This window comes from Coffea arabica, chromosome 1c (genome assembly GCF_036785885.1).
Source record: "Coffea arabica cultivar ET-39 chromosome 1c, Coffea Arabica ET-39 HiFi, whole genome shotgun sequence".
Classification (NCBI taxonomy): Eukaryota; Viridiplantae; Streptophyta; class Magnoliopsida; order Gentianales; family Rubiaceae; genus Coffea; species Coffea arabica.
In genome coordinates, this window is record NC_092310.1 from 54,744,522 (window position 1) to 54,763,308 (window position 18,787).

Below are 18,787 nucleotides of genomic sequence, written 5' to 3' on the forward strand. Positions count from 1 at the left end.
ATAAGTGAATTCAAGTTGACTTTAACTACTAGTAGGGATGATCATTTTCTCGAATCTCGCTGTGAATGTAAAAATTTTATGGATGAGTAATATATAAAAATAATCTATAATTTCAAGAGGCATACTTTGATGATTCATAATAATGATTGAAGTCAAATTCATTCAAATTTTTTTCTTAAAAAAAAAAAAACATTCAAATCTCTAAGCAGTCATGAGTAGTTCTTGATTTTTTTTCCGTGGATGAATAAAATCTGTAGTAATCAGTATCTGGAATCCCGTATAGGTCCTGCCAATCCCTTCTTATACCCCCCTCGACGACATTTGCTGAATGGTGAGTAGCAGCAGCAGCAGCAGCAGTGTGAACAATGCTGCTGTCCTTGAATTCCTTTCTGATTTGCCACAATACCTCAGCACATCTCTTCATGGAAGGTCTTGCCCGCCTTGAAGGGTCAAGGCATTGCCGAGCAAGTTTGAGTACCTTTTCAACAGCCTGGTTTGATGCTGGATTTCTTCGTAACCTTGGGTCCATTACCACCGCAACTTCTCCGTCCTTTAATTTCCTCAGAGCCTGCAAGCAAACATCACCATGATGGTTCTGAATCGCATGCAAATGATCTACTATGAAAATTGCAGAAGCTTATAATCAGGCAGAAAGCAGGTTACGTTTGTCTTGATCCATGAATTCACTTACCCATCTTACGGTTACCCTCTCATCTGTGCTTTTGTTCGAATCAATGGGATGTCTGCCTGTTATCATTTCCACAAGCAATACGCCAAACGAATATACATCACTCTTTTCAGTGAGTTGGTATGTCTTGAGGTATTCAGGATCCAGGTAGCCAGCTGTTCCTTTAACTTGAGTGGAAATGTGAGTTGCTGTAGGATCCTCAGCGGCTAGCCGTGCAAATCCAAAGTCAGCTACTTTCGCACGGTATTTTTCCGTGAGCAGTATGTTTGATGCTTTAATATCTCTATGGATAATTGGAGGCTCTGTAATTTCAGGTTGAGCCAAAAAATTAGGAACTGTTGAGTACTTCTAATAAAGTCTGCAAACGAAGATGTTGTTTGCTCGCAACGTACTAACTTACCAGTGTATGTGTGGAGATAGGTAATTGCATGAGCGACATCAGTTGCAATGTCTAAACGTTCTGCAGTTTCAAGTCCATCTCCCCGTGTCCCTGCATCACAAGGTCGCTGGATTTCAATTTTGACACACAACTTTCCCGTGATCATTGTATTTGATGTCTCTAATATTCATGCTAAAATCGAAGGGCTAACATATTTGTGTTGAAATAAATGTATAGGAGGCCTATTTACAGCCAAGATCCACGGATAGAAATATAGTAGTGTAATTCCGGATTCCTTATTCATCTCAAGATCCCATGAAGTAACCTGAGCTTTCTCCTTGCCACTTTACCAGTTACTACCTACCCGAGATTCAATATGCAGATTAGGAGAAAACAAAACTAAGGTTTATTATTCATCAAAGCCTAACACTTGAAGAAAAAAAGGACAAAAAAAAAGGGGAAGATGACAACAAGCAATAATAACAAATCTATCAGTATCAGGACATAACTTCCCCCCCCCCCCCATAGTTGACAATGCGTGCTAAGTTTTCCCATAGCAAAGAAGCTCAACAAAAATCTATTCCAGAATCAGCTAATTAACGTGGAAGTTCGTGTGGACGTTATTTATCTCAGAAAGCAAATGAATGCCATTGCAATTCAAGTGAAAATATGGGGTTCGTGTTCGTGCGCTCTGTTGCTTCACCTACCGTCCAAGTGCTCTCTAAGGGTTCCATTGCTGACATATTCAACGATGATTATGCGCTCGATTCCATGCTCCAGGTACCCCAGAAATCTTACCAAATTTAGGTGCTCGATCTTTGATAATGTCAAAATTTCATTCTTGAACTCTGCTGACAAACGTTGATCGAAAAATTCCTGCCAAAATTTTCGTGTTACATCGCAAATTCACAGGAAATGGCCCCTCAAGATTTACATTTGTTGGTGGTTAATTCTCCTTACCACTTTAGCGCGCTTTATGGCGACCATAAATCCATCCCAAAGCTTCCCCTTGTAAACAGTTCCGAAAGCTCCCTCACCAATTATATTTGCTGAAGAAAAATTGCCAGTTGCCTTCGATATCTCATTAAACGAAGTTTGAAGTGAACCAATCTGTATAATATTGTCATTGGAAGACTCGCGAGAGTAGGAGTATTTTGTTCTTGATGAAGATTTACTAGTGCTTCCAGTAGAATCATCTATTGAATCTGCAGAACGTCAAGAACCAACCAAAAAAAAAAAAAAAAGGTTAATTCATGCCACTTCCATGCAAAAGTGGAATGACAATATAGTGAGATGTATCAAAATCCCGTCATGTATCAAGTATAAGCTTATCGGTAACCTCAATATCAGAATCTGCTTCTTGATTTACTTTTGTATTCTAGTATATGATCATGCCAGACCATTGTCCAACTTGGGGGCAAATGAAGATACATAGATCAATGCCGAGATGGCATAGTGGGAAAGATTTACTCACCGGACAATCCTGTAACAGCACGTTTTATTTTGTTGGCTTTAGTTTGATCAGCGGTGGAGTTGACCTCCCTCTTCCAAAAGAGAAGCGCAGCAAGAACACCAGCCACTCTCTTGCTGGCAGCTCTGATGAAGCTGGATGAAGATCGAGACTTCTGACTCGTCGCAGAAGTCTGATTGCTAATTGCACTGGTGCGGGAACAGGGACTGGGACTCTCTTTTCTGATTTGGCACCGACGGATGATCAGAGGACTCGGAGTTTTCATCCTATGCAGAGACGGAGACCCTTCTGGCAGGACGATCTTTGACTCATCATTCTCTAAAACTTTAACCACTGGCGCGATGACACCGTCTTGCCAGATATGCTAAATGCACTCTAGCCGTAGATTCAGGACTGATTCAAACATATTGTGTTAATTGGTACTCGCAGATGGAAATAGTAAAACAGAGACACTGTCAACTGCTGGATGGATTACTTGTCTGAAGTAGAATGTCGATAATACGGAAAATTTTGTCTGAATAATAAGTTCAACTTGTTCAGGTCAATCATTACTGGTACGTGTGTGCGTGTCCATAAATATCTATATAGCTGCACAAGCGCTCAAGGTTGTTTTGGTTTTGGCCGTGGCAGGGAGCCATGACTAGTTTGATAATGGTTAGAAAAGAAAGTCAAATTAGACACGATATACAGGATGCAAAAAAGAAGAAGGTCCAGAAAACCGGTGGCAACAGTCAACTATTGAACCCTTTTCATCTTGCTCACACGAGTTTTACTCTCATTTACACGAGCAACTGGTGTTCAAATGGTGTATTAGTTGAAAATACAAAAAAAAAAAAAAAAAAAAAGATTAAAAACGTATTTATAATACAAGTAAAATAATATTTAAAATAATTTATATATCCAAAACTCCAAACACGCCCCTTGTTTTTGCCAAAAGCCAAAATTCTAGCACGGCAATCCCTCCTGTTGTTTAGAAACAAATAATTCAATAATCATAGAGGCAGAGTTCGAGCCAGGAAAGGCCATCCTCCGTCTTCCTCAATCCGAGAACAAAGATTCAAAGAAACCAATACATTTGCCACCACATTAGTGTTTAAGCAAATTGCTTTGTCAGATTGTTATACGAAAATTGAAATTGCAAATCCAAAACATTAGTAGAGAGCCATCCGAGATTGTTACAAGTCAGCCAACATTGGCAAGCGTTTTAAGCAAACAGCGGCACTCTCCATGCTGATGGACACTGCAAGTACTGCAGGGACCGCTGGATCAGCATCCTATTTATACAAGGCAATCAGAATTTTACAAATTTGGGACTTTCGTTGGCCAAAAAGTACCTTCCCGGCTTCCCAGTTCCCACAGTACTGCATCCCAGAAACCAAAAGAACTAGCTAGATTGAAAAGGGTTGGTAATATCCTTAACCCTTTCTCGTTTCTATAAACTACTTTACAAAGATGATGCGAGCAAACAGGAAACTATCAGAAATACAGACATCTAAAGAGTTTCATCAAAATTGACTCTCCCCCCTGTGGCGAAAAAGTTCCAAAAGAGAGCAGCCGAGAAATAGAGAAAAGCTGTAAGCAACAAGAATCCCTTAAAAGAACCCACTAATTCCACAAAGTAGCCGGCACCAACCGTTCCAACTATAGCAGCAAATGTACCAGCAGTATTTGATATACCTAGAGTTTACAGAAGGGACAGAATTAGGTAAAGATTTCGAACAAGAAAATTTCATGCCTGATTTTCATAAATTAGAGGAATAAACGAGGTTTGAAGATATTAACAGGGATCTTCTTTTTTATGTTCATTGAAGTGTTGAAAGGGGAGGGAGGCTGGCCTTGTATACTGAGGTTATACTCCCATGTAGACAATAAATTAGATATCGGTATGTAGAACTAGGAGATTAATAGTAGAGGAGAATAAGGTTGAACGAGTACAATGCATAAAACTTTGCAAGAAAATCAACAGAGTTACCATGGAGGACGCCTGAATACTGTGGTGCAATCTCCTGACAAGGTAATGGTACAAGATATATCAGGTCTGATGCAAAAAAACCAACTGATCAAATGATGAATTTCACGGAATATACTAACCTGGAGGTTCACGAGGAAGCCACAATGACTGAATGCTTTTAGCCCAACTGCTAAAGTAAGCCAAGCAGATGCATTGGATGGACTTCTTGCCATTGTTAGACCAACAAGAGCTATCCCAGGTCCAATAAAACCAATTGACTGCAGAGGAAAAATAAAACTTCATACATACTGTAAACTTGTCCCATCTTGTTCCGTAAGGAAGTAAAAAAGTGAGGTCGAATGACTAAACACGAATCACATATTGAACACCATTAGTGACTAGCTCTAAAGAAGTCTGGTAGAAGTAGAACTGAATTTATCACTGAGGCGCAAACAATAAAACTGAAAGAAAAGTAGAATTTGAGAAAAAGGGAAGAAAATAAAAAAGGAAAAGAGCATAAGACCAGGAACAATGGTCCATCAAAACAAAGTTTCCAATTAACTAGGGTAAATGAAATTTGAAAAATGACTCAGCCAAGATTTTTGGCTGAGGACAATATCCTTTCTATTTTCTCCCTCGATTGTTCCATGTGATTACTTTTGTACCAGCAAACCCCACAATATCAGAGGGACAAAAGTCATACTGATCATATATAAACAATCACATGCATAGCCTTTATCCTGACTTAAATTCAAACTTTTTTTTTTAATTTTCCCAAACTTAAATTCAAAATCTAGTAAATCTGTTTCTTTATAAATAGCATTTCCCATATACAAATTACATAATTGTAAAGGCCATTACTAGAGACATCCTAAACTCATTTCTCTACTGTCCATGTGAAAATTCATTGGAGTCTATAAAATGACTGTCATACATTTTGGTGATAAAGAAAGGGAAAGAAAGATAAAAGACATGTCTTGGAACTTACAAGGACAAAGAATAAATCGAGTTAGTTATTTCAACAATATATATAGCCAATTGGAAATTGATAAAATTGCCATACTTGCATGATTTTGCGGGTTAATGTCACACTTATGCCTCTCTGAATCATCATGTCTGACAAGACACCAGCAAAGTAACCTGCCACGGCCATCATGCTCCAAGGAACAGCACTAAACCATGCTGCTTGTCTTAAATCAACATGATATATCTACAAGTAAAAGAGAAACTTTTGATTCCCTATCTTCAAATGCATAATGTTATTTATCGCATGTCATGTACAGACATAGTTTTTTACCGTCTTGAAATAAATGGGCATCCATGAAAGTATAACGAAAAATCCCTGCATGAGGTAAACAAAAAAAAGGTAAATGATTTCGTAAAGGACACAGACTACAGACTATAGAGCAGGCGAAGAATGTCTTTTCCACCAAAATGCACCTATAAACAGCCCATAAAGATATGTGACAATAGTGGAACACAAATTCATCTCTCCAATTTCAAAGTTCGCACTAACCTTCTCTCAATTTTCTAAAAGACCCAATAATCTCACAACTTGCTCCGAAAATCTTCAGAACTTAAAACAATGCATTCTAATTATCAAATAACCAATTTCCCAATTAAAGAGTATCATTTGATCTCTCAAAGAACACCTTGTTCTCCTACCCAGTACCATCAAAGTGGTAACTTTTAATTCAATTATGAGACACACACAAAATCACCTTTTTGTTTAACCAATTTTCAAGATTAACCAATCAAAGATACTAGTTCAAAGACAACAGAAAGTTCATGCAGTGCATAAATTACCCAGCTGTGCATTGCATTTGCAACAATCAGAGTCCATGTTGGTAGCTTAGAAAGCAAGCGCTTAAATGGAGGGATAACTTTGCTTTTCTTTGATTTATCCTTTATGACAGATTGCATGTTCCCGTCGTTCTGTATGTACCGCAACTCATATGCTGATATTTGATGGCATTTGTCCGGGGTGCTTGAGGTTGCAGATATCCAGACCAAAACCCAGAGAAACCCAGACAATCCAAATATAACAAATGGACCATACAAACCACCCTGAGACATGAGAATGGGAGAAAGTGTGAGTCCAATAGCACTTCCAAGCTGGAATCCCGCCATTGCAAGTCCAACAGCTCTTGATCGTTCTGTTTGAGGAAACCATCTAAAATCAAAGGTTCAGAGATACCCTTAGCAGTTTGGACATGCCAAATCTTCAACACAATAAGCTTGACAAAGAATATATCATGTAAATCATGATAATTATGGATTCAATTTCATAAATTGCATACCTTGCAATCATGTTGTTCATGCATGGAAGAGCTACCCCTTCTGCAATGCCAAGCAACATCCTCATGGCAAGAAGTGCGCACAAGGAATTTTCTGCAGCCCAGGGGGTGAGAAAGGTGGCTAATGACCATAAAGTGACACCCCAAGCCATGACAACTTTGCCCCCGTAAAGGTCCACCAAAGTTCCTCCAGCTATTGGCGATATTAGGTATCCCCAGAGAAAAGATGACTGCCATTAGTAAGTAAATTAATGAGACAGCCTATAATGTTTAGAAGCTGTTTTTAGAACAGATCTTGAGCCACTCACTGTACTCCTTTTTGTCAAAGAACAAGGTTTCTTTACCAATGTGATTGAATTCACTCCTAAGTGGGTCCAACTGTCCTTTTATTCTCCATTTAACAGTTAGATGATCACTTCAAAAGATCCTACAGAAATGTAATGCTCACGTTCTCAAGCAAGACAGGGAAACAAACAAATGGCACTTGACATCCTGTTTCCAGCATTCAAATATATGCCATCGAAAACTTAATAATCTATCTCTATATGCGCATTTCAATTCAGCAGGAGAATTTGTATACAAGTGGTATGGACAGATATCCATTGGTTTTATTCTTTAAGAAACAAAAGGATCCAAAAGCTTCAGTCACAAGAACAAGAACCACAACATGACAAAGACAGGTTATTTAGGCAAATAGACAAAAGTAAATGCTGACATCACTTGAACTCCTGGAAAACATTACTGGGATTTAGAAAAACCAACAGACACAAAATGCTGCAAGAATTTTCACCTTAAAAATGAAAAACTATCTTCAAGGTGAAGAACTCCAATCATATGCAAATATGACTTACAAATCAACTTGTATGTTCTGATGTAAAGTCAATTCCAGTAAATATGAAACACTAATCACAGTCTGCTTTTTTTACGTCAAATCCTCTTGTTCTCGAGTAAATAGCAAAACAGCAAAAAGGAAGAATGACTTGAGCACAATCGCCAGAAGTACAAAGATTGCTACCTTCCACGCAAAATAAATGTTGTTTTTTATTTTTATTATTATTCTCTTATGTGACCTTTTTCTGTTTATAGTTCATAACATCATCATATAGTTGACCTTTGTATTCAAAGGCATTCTCCAGGACAAATCTCCAGAATAAATTTTCTATAATGGTAAGACCAACATATACCGCATGCAAACGCTCTCAAATTCCAAGAGCTAATCTTCAAAAATGCTGGATCACATACTCAGCAGTTAGGCTAAATGAACCCTTTTCTACCATTCCGCTTTATTTAAGGTTCATACTTTCTTTCGAATTCCAAGAGTTAATCTTCAAAAAGGCCAAATCACATACTTTGGGATTAGGCCAAATGAACCTTTTCTTCCATTCCGGCTTTATTCAAGGCTCATACTTTCTCCAAGTTCAAAAGAATAAATACATTTCTTGACATTTTTATTCCAGTTGTGGGTTGAGATGAATAGGCAGGAAAACATCACCCCATTTCATGTTGAACAGTTATTTAGAAATGTTAGGAAACACTACAACAGTAATCCAAAGCTAAGTCAGGAAAATAAAACAACGATATAGCAGTCATAATTTAAAAAAAAAAAATTACCTGGACAACCCCGGCGAAAGATTGACGCCAGCCATGAGAAAGCGAGAGGGGAACGATAGCGACCGACATGACGACTCGGTCAGCATTACAAAGTGCCAAAGCTAAAGCCAGCATAGCCACCACCTTGACTCTCTCGGAAGTAATAAACTCCACCGCACTCGGCTGACGGAATTCGCCTCCGCTGCTACTGGAAATCGACCTAGAACCATTCGACGAAGAAGCCCTAATCGGTAGAATCCGTTCACTTCGAAGTCTAGAAGAAAATTCAGTTGCACAAGCAGTGCTGGTTTTACTCCACCAATTACGATGGTTCAATTTACAGGGAAGCTTAGAAGCACTAGAATTAGTTAATGGCAGTTGCCTTTCCGAAGGTTTAGGGCTCTTAATCGGGGTTGGGCTGCTGACGGGAAGCGGGCAGCGGAGAGCAGCCGGAGAATTCATTCTGCAATTGGGTCCAAGTCAGCAATTTATACGAAATCCATTCCCTGAGTTGGGCGATATACTCGGTGTTGAACTAAATTCGAGTAATCTATCAAGTGAACACTAGTGATCAGGAACATAGGCTGCCGCCTGAAATACTACTCCTTACTACTGGAACCCAAAGTCGAAATAGCACAACAGTGCTGCTACTCCTACGTAGCGACGAAAATGCCGCGGTGTTCTTCTTGGCAGTTTATTAATGGCTAAGCTAAAGACCATAGCAGGAATCTTATAAAGTTTTGGCTTTAGATAAATCGAGCAGAGAAGGAACCTGTAGACTAGTAAACAAGGACGAGACTAGCTCATCGGCCGCATGAGCCTGATGTTTTTATCTTCTGAGCTTGAAACTTGGTGCCGTACTGCTACTGTTGTTGATGCGTTGGGTTCGTATTCTCGAATCTAATAATAATAGTGGGTGATTCACCTTACATGTTTGGTTTAAGAGTAATAAATAGATTCTATTTTTTATTAATAACAAAAAATTAATTTGAAACCCGATCTATGAGACGGGAATGATTCTGCACGTCAATCAAATAAATTATAGACCAATTGGCTGGATGGATGTTTCTCGTGGGTTCCATCTTAGATTGTTCGTTTGGGCCGGTGTGTTCGGTGTTATCTCTGCGTGTCTATTCATTATTTGGGTGTGTGTGTCTATTTCGCTTCGGCAAAAAAAAAAAATCAAATAAATTATAGGTATCATTATTAATTTTGATGTGTGTTCCTGTCCCTTGAACTTAAATTTCCAAACATTTTTACATGTTAACTTTGGACATAGGGTTAGCTTTGAAGGAATAGGAAGGTACGGAGAGGAAAGAATAAGAAATGAAATGGATGAATAAAGTTTTTGATATTTGGATTAATCTTTTAAGAGGGAGAGAAAAGAATAGGGAGAGATATATGTAAGGAGAGAAAACAATAAGTTTGTTTGGACAACAAGAATTTGGAATAATAATTTCAGATTTTGTTTTGCTTGCATCATACACATAATTCTCAATCACCTTTTTATGTCACATATATCACATCACAAAAAGTGCTACAGTAACTGAATCAAATAAATCATCCAAATAAATTCTTATCCAAACAACTCGAGATCTCCTTAATTTTTGTCGCCCAACTTTCTGTCCAAAAGCAGACGGAAACAAAGGTAAAGGTGAAATTTTTATATAATTTTCCAAAAAACTCATGTGTTTACAAATTAAACTTATAAATTATTATATATAAAAACATAACTAATACATAATAATTTATTTCATTTCCTTTCCCTCTCTAATCCAAACAAATAATAAGTTAATTTTTTTTCTTTCATATTTAATTGAAATAAAACACAGATGAAATTCACTTTCCTCTAATCGCCTTTTCTTTTTTTTTTTTTTTTTTTTGCCCTTTCCTTCCCTTTCTTTTCCACTAAAGTCCTCTCAATTCAAATGCAACTGTTTGGATTGTGAATTATTAGAGATATTTTTACTGTAGCACTTTTTGTGATGTGATGTATGTGAGATAAAAAGGTAATTGGGAAGGTAAAAAGGTGTATTGGAAATTGTAATGATGATGTAAGCAAATAAATTTTGAAAAATAAAGCCCAATCCAAACAAAGCCTCTGTCTTTTTCTTTTCTTTTATCTTTTGTATTTTGTGTTTTATCTTTTGTATTCTGTTATCATGATCACATCCAATTATTTTCAGAATCCGATCCAGTGCCTTGTCAAATTACTCTGTAATGACAAATTTCAAGATACAAGTGCAATCATCTCTTTGGTAAGACAAACAATTCGTCATCAGCTGCTCTATCTGACTCTGCATGATTATACCAACCACTAATCCAGTTCAACATTAAAGCAGAAGCAGTTAGCAGACGAATAACTACTTCCTTTCCCCGTGTTTCAAATCGTGCAGAGACCATTGAATCCCTTCCCCTTCTGCAGAGTCAGCGGCATTAAGTTCGGAAAACTTTCGAACAAATTACAGCTCGTTCCATTCAATGTGCAGAAGAGCTTCGGTAGAATGGGAACTCTCCAGGCATCGAAGCAAACAATTAATCCCGGAAAATCTTAGTGATCTCAAAGTCTATCTGTATGTCCAGCTAGAATTCACTCCAGACTTCCCATTTGTCTGGTATCTCGTTCCAGAAGAATATCTTCCAGTTCCATCTACAGAAATAGAAAAGGCCGCTACCCCATGACCTACTCATTTGAGAAGGTAGCAAAAGGTTCAGCTTTTCACTGTATGTCCATACTGTCCCTGGCTATAATCCTACAATGTGAAGCTGAAGTTATGAAACCATAATTTTCTCTAAACATCAAACCGTAGATTCTATGATACATAATGACATAGAAAATCAACAGCCACAGTTGATACCTGCAGGAGACAATCTTCAGGCAACCTATGAAACCCTAGGGAGCCTCGTGACATGTTTTTTCTGGCGGCAAACTTACACTCTGTTGGTGCAATTGTCACAATCGGAATATATTCAGCCAACATCACTGCTGAAAATTAAGAATGAAGCATCAAAAGATTTCAGTCAACCGTGAACCCACTTCGACTTAATTATATCAGAAATTACCGCCCAAGTGTGCTGTCTTACTAACCAAACAACCGCAGTCTATGTCACAAACTCCATTAGACAGGCTGACACAACAGAAGTATACATCTTACACTGGTTGCAATCACTCTACAAAGCCACTATCCTTCACAGTTAATGCTTTGGGAGAAAAGTTCATCACCAATTACCTATTTTTTTTCCAGCAATCTGACTCTCCAAGTACAGGAATACAAAGCTCGGTGTCTGCTGCAGACATCCTTCTCAGGATTCCACAATTACTTCTGCCTTTCTACACTGTTCCTGTGGTTACTGTTGTCACTTGCAGCTCCTTGTTTTTAGCTGACAGTGTACTCTAGATACTGCTAATTTAATTCCAATGTATGAAGATTAAATTAATTTTACTTGATGTGCAATACCACCAAGTGGTGACCATTTGAAGGATTAGATTTCTTGTGCTATCCACAGGTATGTGAGCTCACCAATTAAACAGAGTTAATAACAATAGATGAATTTGGCATTGTTTCTTCTGCTCTGAAGTTTGACCATGCATCAAACACAATACCACATACAGCAGATTCAAAATTCAAGTATATTTAACAACTAGATGCAAACTTGTAGGAAGATCTGTACATAAGCACAAAAGGCAACTAAAACTTAAAAGATTTAAATCTCCACCAGTTTCTTTCAAATTTCAAAATGAACGCTTATTGCTAACATGCAATTATAAATTTCATTATCTAAGTAGAAACATGTCCCTGATGTCAAAATAAAAGTTTCTGCATGTATTACATACATCCAGTGATCACAACATCACATTTTGCTTGCATGTTTACCAAACAGTGAATGTCGGCCTTCGGCAATAAGCTCTCCTGTTAATTTGTTCCTCACGATCACAAGTGTTCCAGAATAACCACCTTTTCGACCTAGAAGTGTCGAGACAATCTCCAATTCATCCTGAGAAAGTAAGATATTCAACTAATCAAGTCAAAAACCAACATTTGCCAATCAAACAATTTCACATTTAGCCAATATGTGACGCACAAAACCGATTAGCCCCTGATCTGGTAATAACAAGAATACCCTCTCTTTTTTTCCCAATTTGCAATAAGAATACCAATATATTGGATCGATAGCCCTTATCAAGTTATCAAACAATCCAGCTTAATAACGAAGAGATTTATTAACGCACAAATGAAAGTATTATTAACTAAAACCAGAATATCTGAATTACTCGTTCATTAACATGAACATTAGATATTCCAACACGGAAATTGAAATCATTTGAGGAGGGCTTACATCAAGTTTGGCAGTTGAGAGGTAAGAAATGGACATATCCACTGAAACATTCATGGGGAGTCCTTCCACGTGGACCAAAGCACCACCCATTTCATCCACTAGGTTGGCCACCGCCCCTGATGCCAAATTTCCATTCCTATCCTGAACGAAGACCCACAAAAATAAATAAATAAAATGACTGAAAAAGGTTCACAAATTTTAGTCAAAATTCAAATAGAAAATAAAATACCTACATAATCAGTTGAAACTACTCAAAGAACTCAGCTGTAATTTTGCTAATATCTCAAAATACGGGGAACTTTACTTACGATGAGGCGAGAAGGGACTTTGAAAGTGCAGGAAACGTAGCCAGGTTCGACTCGGTCGACTCGGATACCGCGAAGGGCGTAATACTCGTAGAAGCTAGAATCGAGATGGGGTCGGTGAGGAGGGAAGGTGAGTTGGGATACGCGGTCGGACTCTTCCTTGGCTAGCTGAAGAGATTCCCTGGCGTTCTCCATTTTGGGTCCTATCTGAGCTCTGGCAGGAGACTCAGGAGTATGGCATACGAGTCCATGATTGTCTTCAATTTAACGCAATCAAGGCCGTCCGAAGGCGCCGTTTGGATTGAGGAAAATAAAAACGAAATGAAGGGAATGGGCATCAGTGGAAAAAAAAAAGGGTACAGGAAAGCCGTTTCTGGCTAATAAATGAAAGATTTGTTTAGATTAAGGAAGAAACGAAAAGAAAGAAAAACATCAACTGTTACCGAACACAAACAAAATAATTAGACTATTTCCCTCCTCAGAAATCAACATAAATTTAATAATAAAAAAAAAAAAAAACTAATCCCCTCCAATTCCTTTCGTTTTCTTTCCCTCCCATTACCTCAATCGAGATTATGCCAAAGTTTCTAGAATTATGAAAAACGATGTTATAAAGGGTTAATTTTACTTTACTCCCTTGAATGTTTGGAGTGGTTCATCTTTACCCCTTAAATAAAAAATTATTCAGTTTATAGTATAAGACTGACTAATTGTCAAACCAATTCTTAGACTAGTATCATTTGCAAAGGCAATGTAAAGACATATTACAAAGCACTTTAGAGAAAATAAATTTATTTTTTCATAATTATTTGGTGGTAGTGAGTTTAGATGTATGATATAGCATTTTGATTCAAATTTTAAAATTTTTATTTTTACATGTGACATGTTTCTAGATTCACTAATTTAACACACACACAAAAAAATCCACTAATAATATACGAATCATTAATTCAACAAATTAGCCATATAATCAGTTGCTAAATGCATTGAAAATAGGAAAATCATTCAAAAGTCCTAAAATTAATTCTATTCTTCTACGTGGCTTAAGGTAGATTCTCTTTAGAGTTTACTGAGTAGATATAAGTGGTGAAATTTGGGAAAAAGAAAAGTATTCATGCTCTGAGAATTATAGAAAGCAAGCCCATATAAAAGATCTTCTGGACCTCAACTACAAATTTTTTTTTTTTTTGGAGTAAAAAATAGCTTTTTGAACATGCCACGAAATTTTTTGTGACATCATCGTATTCTGTTACAAAATATCAAAGGTCCTAGTTGTGGTGGGGGATAAAATGAAACTGACCCAATCTTAAAATCGGGGGAATAAAAGCAACAATTGCAGTTACAGATTGACGGATTGCATCCTTCACGTGGTGTATTGCTAATTTATCATTTAATAGTGTGATTACTCTTTTTTTTTTTTTCCGACACAGGGTGCTCGGATCAATCCTTACGAGTCCAATTAATTCCCTGTGATCCGAGCCGACGCCCAACCCGGCCCGAATACGTTAATAGTGTGAGTACTCGTTGACAGACTATTGATATTAGTAATGTATATTGAGCATCTAAAATTTCCCCCCTTATTCACTATTTTTATTTATTATTGGATTAACTTTTTATATACTGATGGTTTAGTAAAAATTTTTTACGCCAACGAATATGAATGTATATCAAATGTGCATTATTTGAATTTTAAAATTGAATTCATTATTATTTGACATGTTTAAACCAACTAGTGTAAAACAAAAAAAAAAATTCTACATCGATAATATACGAAAAACTTGTATTCTTTTATATTTTTCCGCTTTGTTGGTTTTTCAACATTTGTTGACCCTATCATTGGACAACCGTTGTTTCTACGTTGTCTCTCCCACGCTTCTCTTTTTATCCCCAAATATCTTATCCATTTTTTTCCCAATCAACCTCTAAGCCAAGTAATTAAAAGTGCCAAGTTTCTATGGGTCTGACAAACGAGGGAGTAGGCATTGGTTAAGATAGAATTTATTTGTTGATATTTTAATATATCATAATATAATTATTAATATGTGTATTTATATATGATAAATTATAGAATTTATTTGTTGATATTTTAATATAACATAATATAATTATTAGTATGTGTATTTATATATGATAAATTAAGTATAATTTAAGTGTACTAACCAATGCTACATTAGAAAAATCCGTCTTTTATTTCTTTCCCTCTCTATTGTTGTTAAGGTTGGTGTAAATAATTTAATGGATTGCATGAATATATGTGGTTTTCTTCCTAAGAAAAAAGCCAATATTATTGGCGCTAATATTCCCCCTCCAACTCTTGACCGGTTTTAAAGTAGTACTACTTCTTTACCCATAAATTCTAGCTAAAGCTATCTTCCCACATTTCGTTGATGCGGACCAAAGGTTAAGTTGTCCTTAATACCAAACACTTCTTCTGTCCCACCTTGATAGTCCTATTTCTTTTTTCACACAGTTTAAAAAAAATAATTAACTTTGTTGGAAAAGTAAATTTAGATTGCTATTTTCCTAAAATACCCTCATATTAAATATGGTACAACTTTATGGAAACTTGAATTGACGGTAAAAAAAGAATTAACTCTCATTAAATGGGGTAGATTTATAGTAACAACTACTTACATTGAATAAAGGTATTTTAGGAAAATTAAAATACAACTACATTTTTCAATTGGAAAGTGGACTACAATTTGGGACAATAAAAAAGGAATACAGGACTATCAAAATAGGACGGAGAGAGTATTAATTAAAAGGATTAAAAGAGGGAAGGTAGAGACAGGAGAGTTGTTGGGTGGTATGCTGAGAACATTTACTCGTTGCGAAATGTTAGCCAAGAAATAAATCAAGGAGAAGTTTCTTTTGCCCAAAAATAAAAGGAAAACATTAGTAAGACTAAACAGAGATGAATGTTATTTGCATTCTAGTTTTTGTTATTTGTATTCTCACAATTTGTTTTATAATATAGTTTAATAAATGAAAACTATATGATAAAAATAGTAGTAGTGTAAATGTGATTATCAAAAATAAATCAAGGGAATTGATATTTCGAACTCCCTATTTAGTTTCTTGCACTCCAAATCACTCACTAAAAATATAGCCTTTAAAGAGTGCTAGAGGCTAATTAAGAAGTGCAAATATTATACTTTTCTAAATCGAGGGTCTGTAAATGGTACTATTTAAAATGTAGTTTAGGTGTTAAATTTTTGAAAAAATAAAATTAATTACAATTATGCACAAAATACAAGAGAGGGTGATGATTATCGATGCTTATTCGCATAATTAGTATTCAATAAACACTCGTTAGAAAAATCTATAAAATCAATAAAAAAAAAAAAAAGAAACACAACAATGCCAGCATGGTTAACATACATAAAAAGGGTGCAAATCCCAAGCCCCAGAGGCAGCCCAAGGGAACCCCGGATTGAGTGAGTGAGGGTTTTTCGAAGGAAAGGCCCAGCGTCTGCCTGTTCACACTTAACTCATCCATTCGTCTTCGGATACCTTGTCTTGCAACTCTGCCATTTTCGTTTTCTGCACTGTTACTTATCACAGTACCACTACTGTCACCACACCTCTTAATCTTGTTTTCTTCCACACTTCTTCACACCATCTCCACCCCTGTTTGCAGCTCCACCTTCTAAAAAATGAACCCATTTCGGATCACCCATTTCCAAATCCAATGACTCGTAATAAACCCGAATTTCAAGCCCATCCACCTCGTACCCGCCGCCTTTCCTCATGTCACCTCCACCCGGCTGATCCGGCCACCGGCATTTGCGCTTCTTGCTTACGCGAGCGCCTCTGCGGCCTCGACTCTTCCGCTGACCTCCTCGAACCCTCTTCTTCTGCTGCAGTCATCCCGTCTCTCGGCAATGGCGACCTCGCCGGAGCTGGACCAGTTAATTGCCTGAACAAAGCTGCAGCCGCCACGTCGTCTCCGGAGTTGCGCCGTTGTAGGTCTGTTTTTACTGCTAAATGCGAAGCTTCCACCAGCTTCGCCGAGCCCAGGCGCAGGTCCTGCGACGTTAGGGCTCGAAACGTGAAAAGTCTGGCCCATCTGTTTGATGTGGACGATGAATGTAGTAATGGATCTAACAGGGAGTCCAAGGTTGAATCCAAGAATATTACCACGGCTGCTGCTGCTGAGTTTGGAGAAGAAATTAAAGTAGAAAATGCAGGAGGAAACAGGGATCCCCATGTTGCATTCAATGGGGACGAGGAGGAGGAGAAGGAGGATGATTTGGAAGATGGAGAGGTCAAGACGATGAAAGAACACATAGATCTAGAACTGCAGAGCAAGGGCCAGAGGTCGAAAGATTTTAAGGAATTAGCTGGAAATATAAGGGAGGCAGCTTCTGTTTTCAGCAAGAAATTGCAAAAATGGAGGCAGAAGCAGAAGAAAAAGGTTCTTTATGGCAATGATGGAGGCACTGTTGGTGGGATTAATTGTGAAGTAAATGGTCCAAAAGGGAAGAAATTGGAGGAAACTCAGTCTGTGGCTGCGGATTATGCAATGGGCAGGAGATCTTGTGATACAGAGCCTAGGTTTTCTGTTGATGCTGGGAGATTGTCTGTGGAGGGCGGGCGCATTTCGATTGATGAGCCGAGAGCTTCTTGGGATGGGTATTTGATCGCTAGGACTATTCCCAGGCTTGCTCCGATGTTGTCAGTTGTGGACAATGCGATTTTAAGTGGCGGAAATAGGATTGATCATCATAGAGCATCTGTTGACGGGCAAATGCATTCGATAATGGAAGATGAGACCAGTTCTGGAGGGTCAGCTCAGTCTAATTCGGATTCCTCGTCTTCTCAAAGGCGAAGTAGTTTTGATAGGTCAAGCTCTGTTAGGAGTTTTGGGAAGAAGATGGTGGTATTGGATGGGGATTATGCGAAGGCCTCTCCTGGAAGGTTGGTAATTACGGAGAGGGAATTGAAAGATTGGCATTTGAATTCGATCAAAGATGATCACAACAAGAAATTTGAATCCTCTTCCAGGGAGAACTCCCCTGCTCTTGAAGATAGAAGTAATTTGGTGTCGAAGAAGCCTGTTAGGTGGCGAAGGGTGTTGAACGTGTTTGGTTTCAAGCAAAAGTCCTGTGAAAACAAGTTTGAAAAACCAATGGGGGATTGTTCACCTGCTCAGGCTTGTGAGAAGCAAGAAAAGGAGGCTGGTGAAGAAATCAAAGCTGCCGCTCATTGGAAGCTTATGAGGAGCAGTAGCATTGTTGGTGCAAGACGTTCTTGTGAGGTGATCAGGTCAAGTAATGGTATGGTGAGTCTTGGTGATGATTCTGACTGGGCCAACAGGAGCCGGGAAGAATTTGTGCTGGGACGAAATCACAGAGCTACATATGCTTCAAGCAATTTGGATGATGGTGTTTTACCGTTTTATTTGACACCCTTGAGGACCTCCAGGAACGGGAAATCGAGAAGGGACAAGCTGCAAGACTCACATTTTGTTGATGGGAGCCTTTTACGGCTCAACTGAATATTAAAATTTCTGAGTGCGCATTGAGTTAATACTATGACTTTGTAAGGATTACTAGTTGTTTCTCTTCTTGTTTATGGGTGATAGCAAGGCAGGACCAGCATGTTGTAGCTCTACTGTTTTTAGGCAGTATCCATGACATAATAATACGAGTTACAGCATTTTTGTGTCTTGGTTTTCCACATGTTTGTTCCTTTTCATTGTTGGGCTCTTATTATGCCTAAGAAATAGTGAAAGTTACCAGCAGCAATATGTGCTTTGATGACAT

General features: G+C 37.8%; 4 protein-coding genes and 1 long non-coding RNA gene across 6 annotated transcripts; 2 read left to right on the forward strand and 3 right to left on the reverse strand.

Annotated features, from left to right (window-relative positions):
* Window positions 1-107: 107 nt before the first annotated feature.
* LOC113730017 (calmodulin-binding receptor-like cytoplasmic kinase 2) lies at window positions 108-2,803 on the reverse strand. The gene is made up of 6 exons (XM_027254428.2): window positions 2,542-2,803; window positions 2,028-2,272; window positions 1,775-1,943; window positions 1,089-1,178; window positions 692-990; window positions 108-568 (listed from the first exon to the last, which is right to left on the reverse strand). Exons 1-6 carry the CDS (start codon window positions 2,801-2,803, stop codon window positions 194-196), a joined length of 1,440 nt encoding a protein of 479 aa, XP_027110229.2. The 3' UTR covers window positions 108-193.
* On the forward strand, window positions 1,600-3,005 carry LOC140036639 (uncharacterized). The gene is made up of 2 exons (XR_011840204.1): window positions 1,600-1,847; window positions 2,584-3,005. It is a non-coding gene; the product is annotated as an uncharacterized lncRNA (long non-coding RNA).
* An 839-nt stretch (window positions 3,006-3,844) lies between these two features.
* On the reverse strand, window positions 3,845-9,170 carry LOC113730030 (probable anion transporter 4, chloroplastic). 2 transcript variants are annotated; one of them, XM_027254454.2, is made up of 8 exons: window positions 8,398-9,170; window positions 6,790-7,016; window positions 6,296-6,662; window positions 5,787-5,831; window positions 5,553-5,699; window positions 4,630-4,767; window positions 4,511-4,544; window positions 3,845-4,215 (listed from the first exon to the last, which is right to left on the reverse strand). In XM_027254454.2, the coding sequence occupies exons 1-8, from the start codon at window positions 8,836-8,838 to the stop codon at window positions 4,031-4,033; spliced, it is 1,584 nt and encodes a 527-aa protein (XP_027110255.1). In that variant the 5' UTR covers window positions 8,839-9,170; the 3' UTR covers window positions 3,845-4,030. The 2 variants fall into 2 exon arrangements, with proteins under 2 accessions (XP_027110255.1, XP_027110261.1); XM_027254460.2 differs by having other exon boundaries at window positions 6,790-6,979; window positions 8,398-8,538.
* A 2,821-nt stretch (window positions 9,171-11,991) lies between these two features.
* LOC113730042 (uncharacterized) lies at window positions 11,992-13,546 on the reverse strand. Its single transcript, XM_027254473.2, has 3 exons — window positions 13,023-13,546; window positions 12,715-12,855; window positions 11,992-12,372 (listed from the first exon to the last, which is right to left on the reverse strand). Exons 1-3 carry the CDS (start codon window positions 13,212-13,214, stop codon window positions 12,229-12,231), a joined length of 477 nt encoding a protein of 158 aa, XP_027110274.1. The 5' UTR covers window positions 13,215-13,546; the 3' UTR covers window positions 11,992-12,228.
* Window positions 13,547-16,436: 2,890 nt separating this feature from the next.
* Window positions 16,437-18,688, forward strand: LOC113730054 (protein OCTOPUS-like). Its single transcript, XM_027254495.2, has one exon. It carries the CDS (start codon window positions 16,711-16,713, stop codon window positions 18,517-18,519), a length of 1,809 nt encoding a protein of 602 aa, XP_027110296.2. The 5' UTR covers window positions 16,437-16,710; the 3' UTR covers window positions 18,520-18,688.
* The last annotated feature ends 99 nt before the right edge of the window (window positions 18,689-18,787 follow it).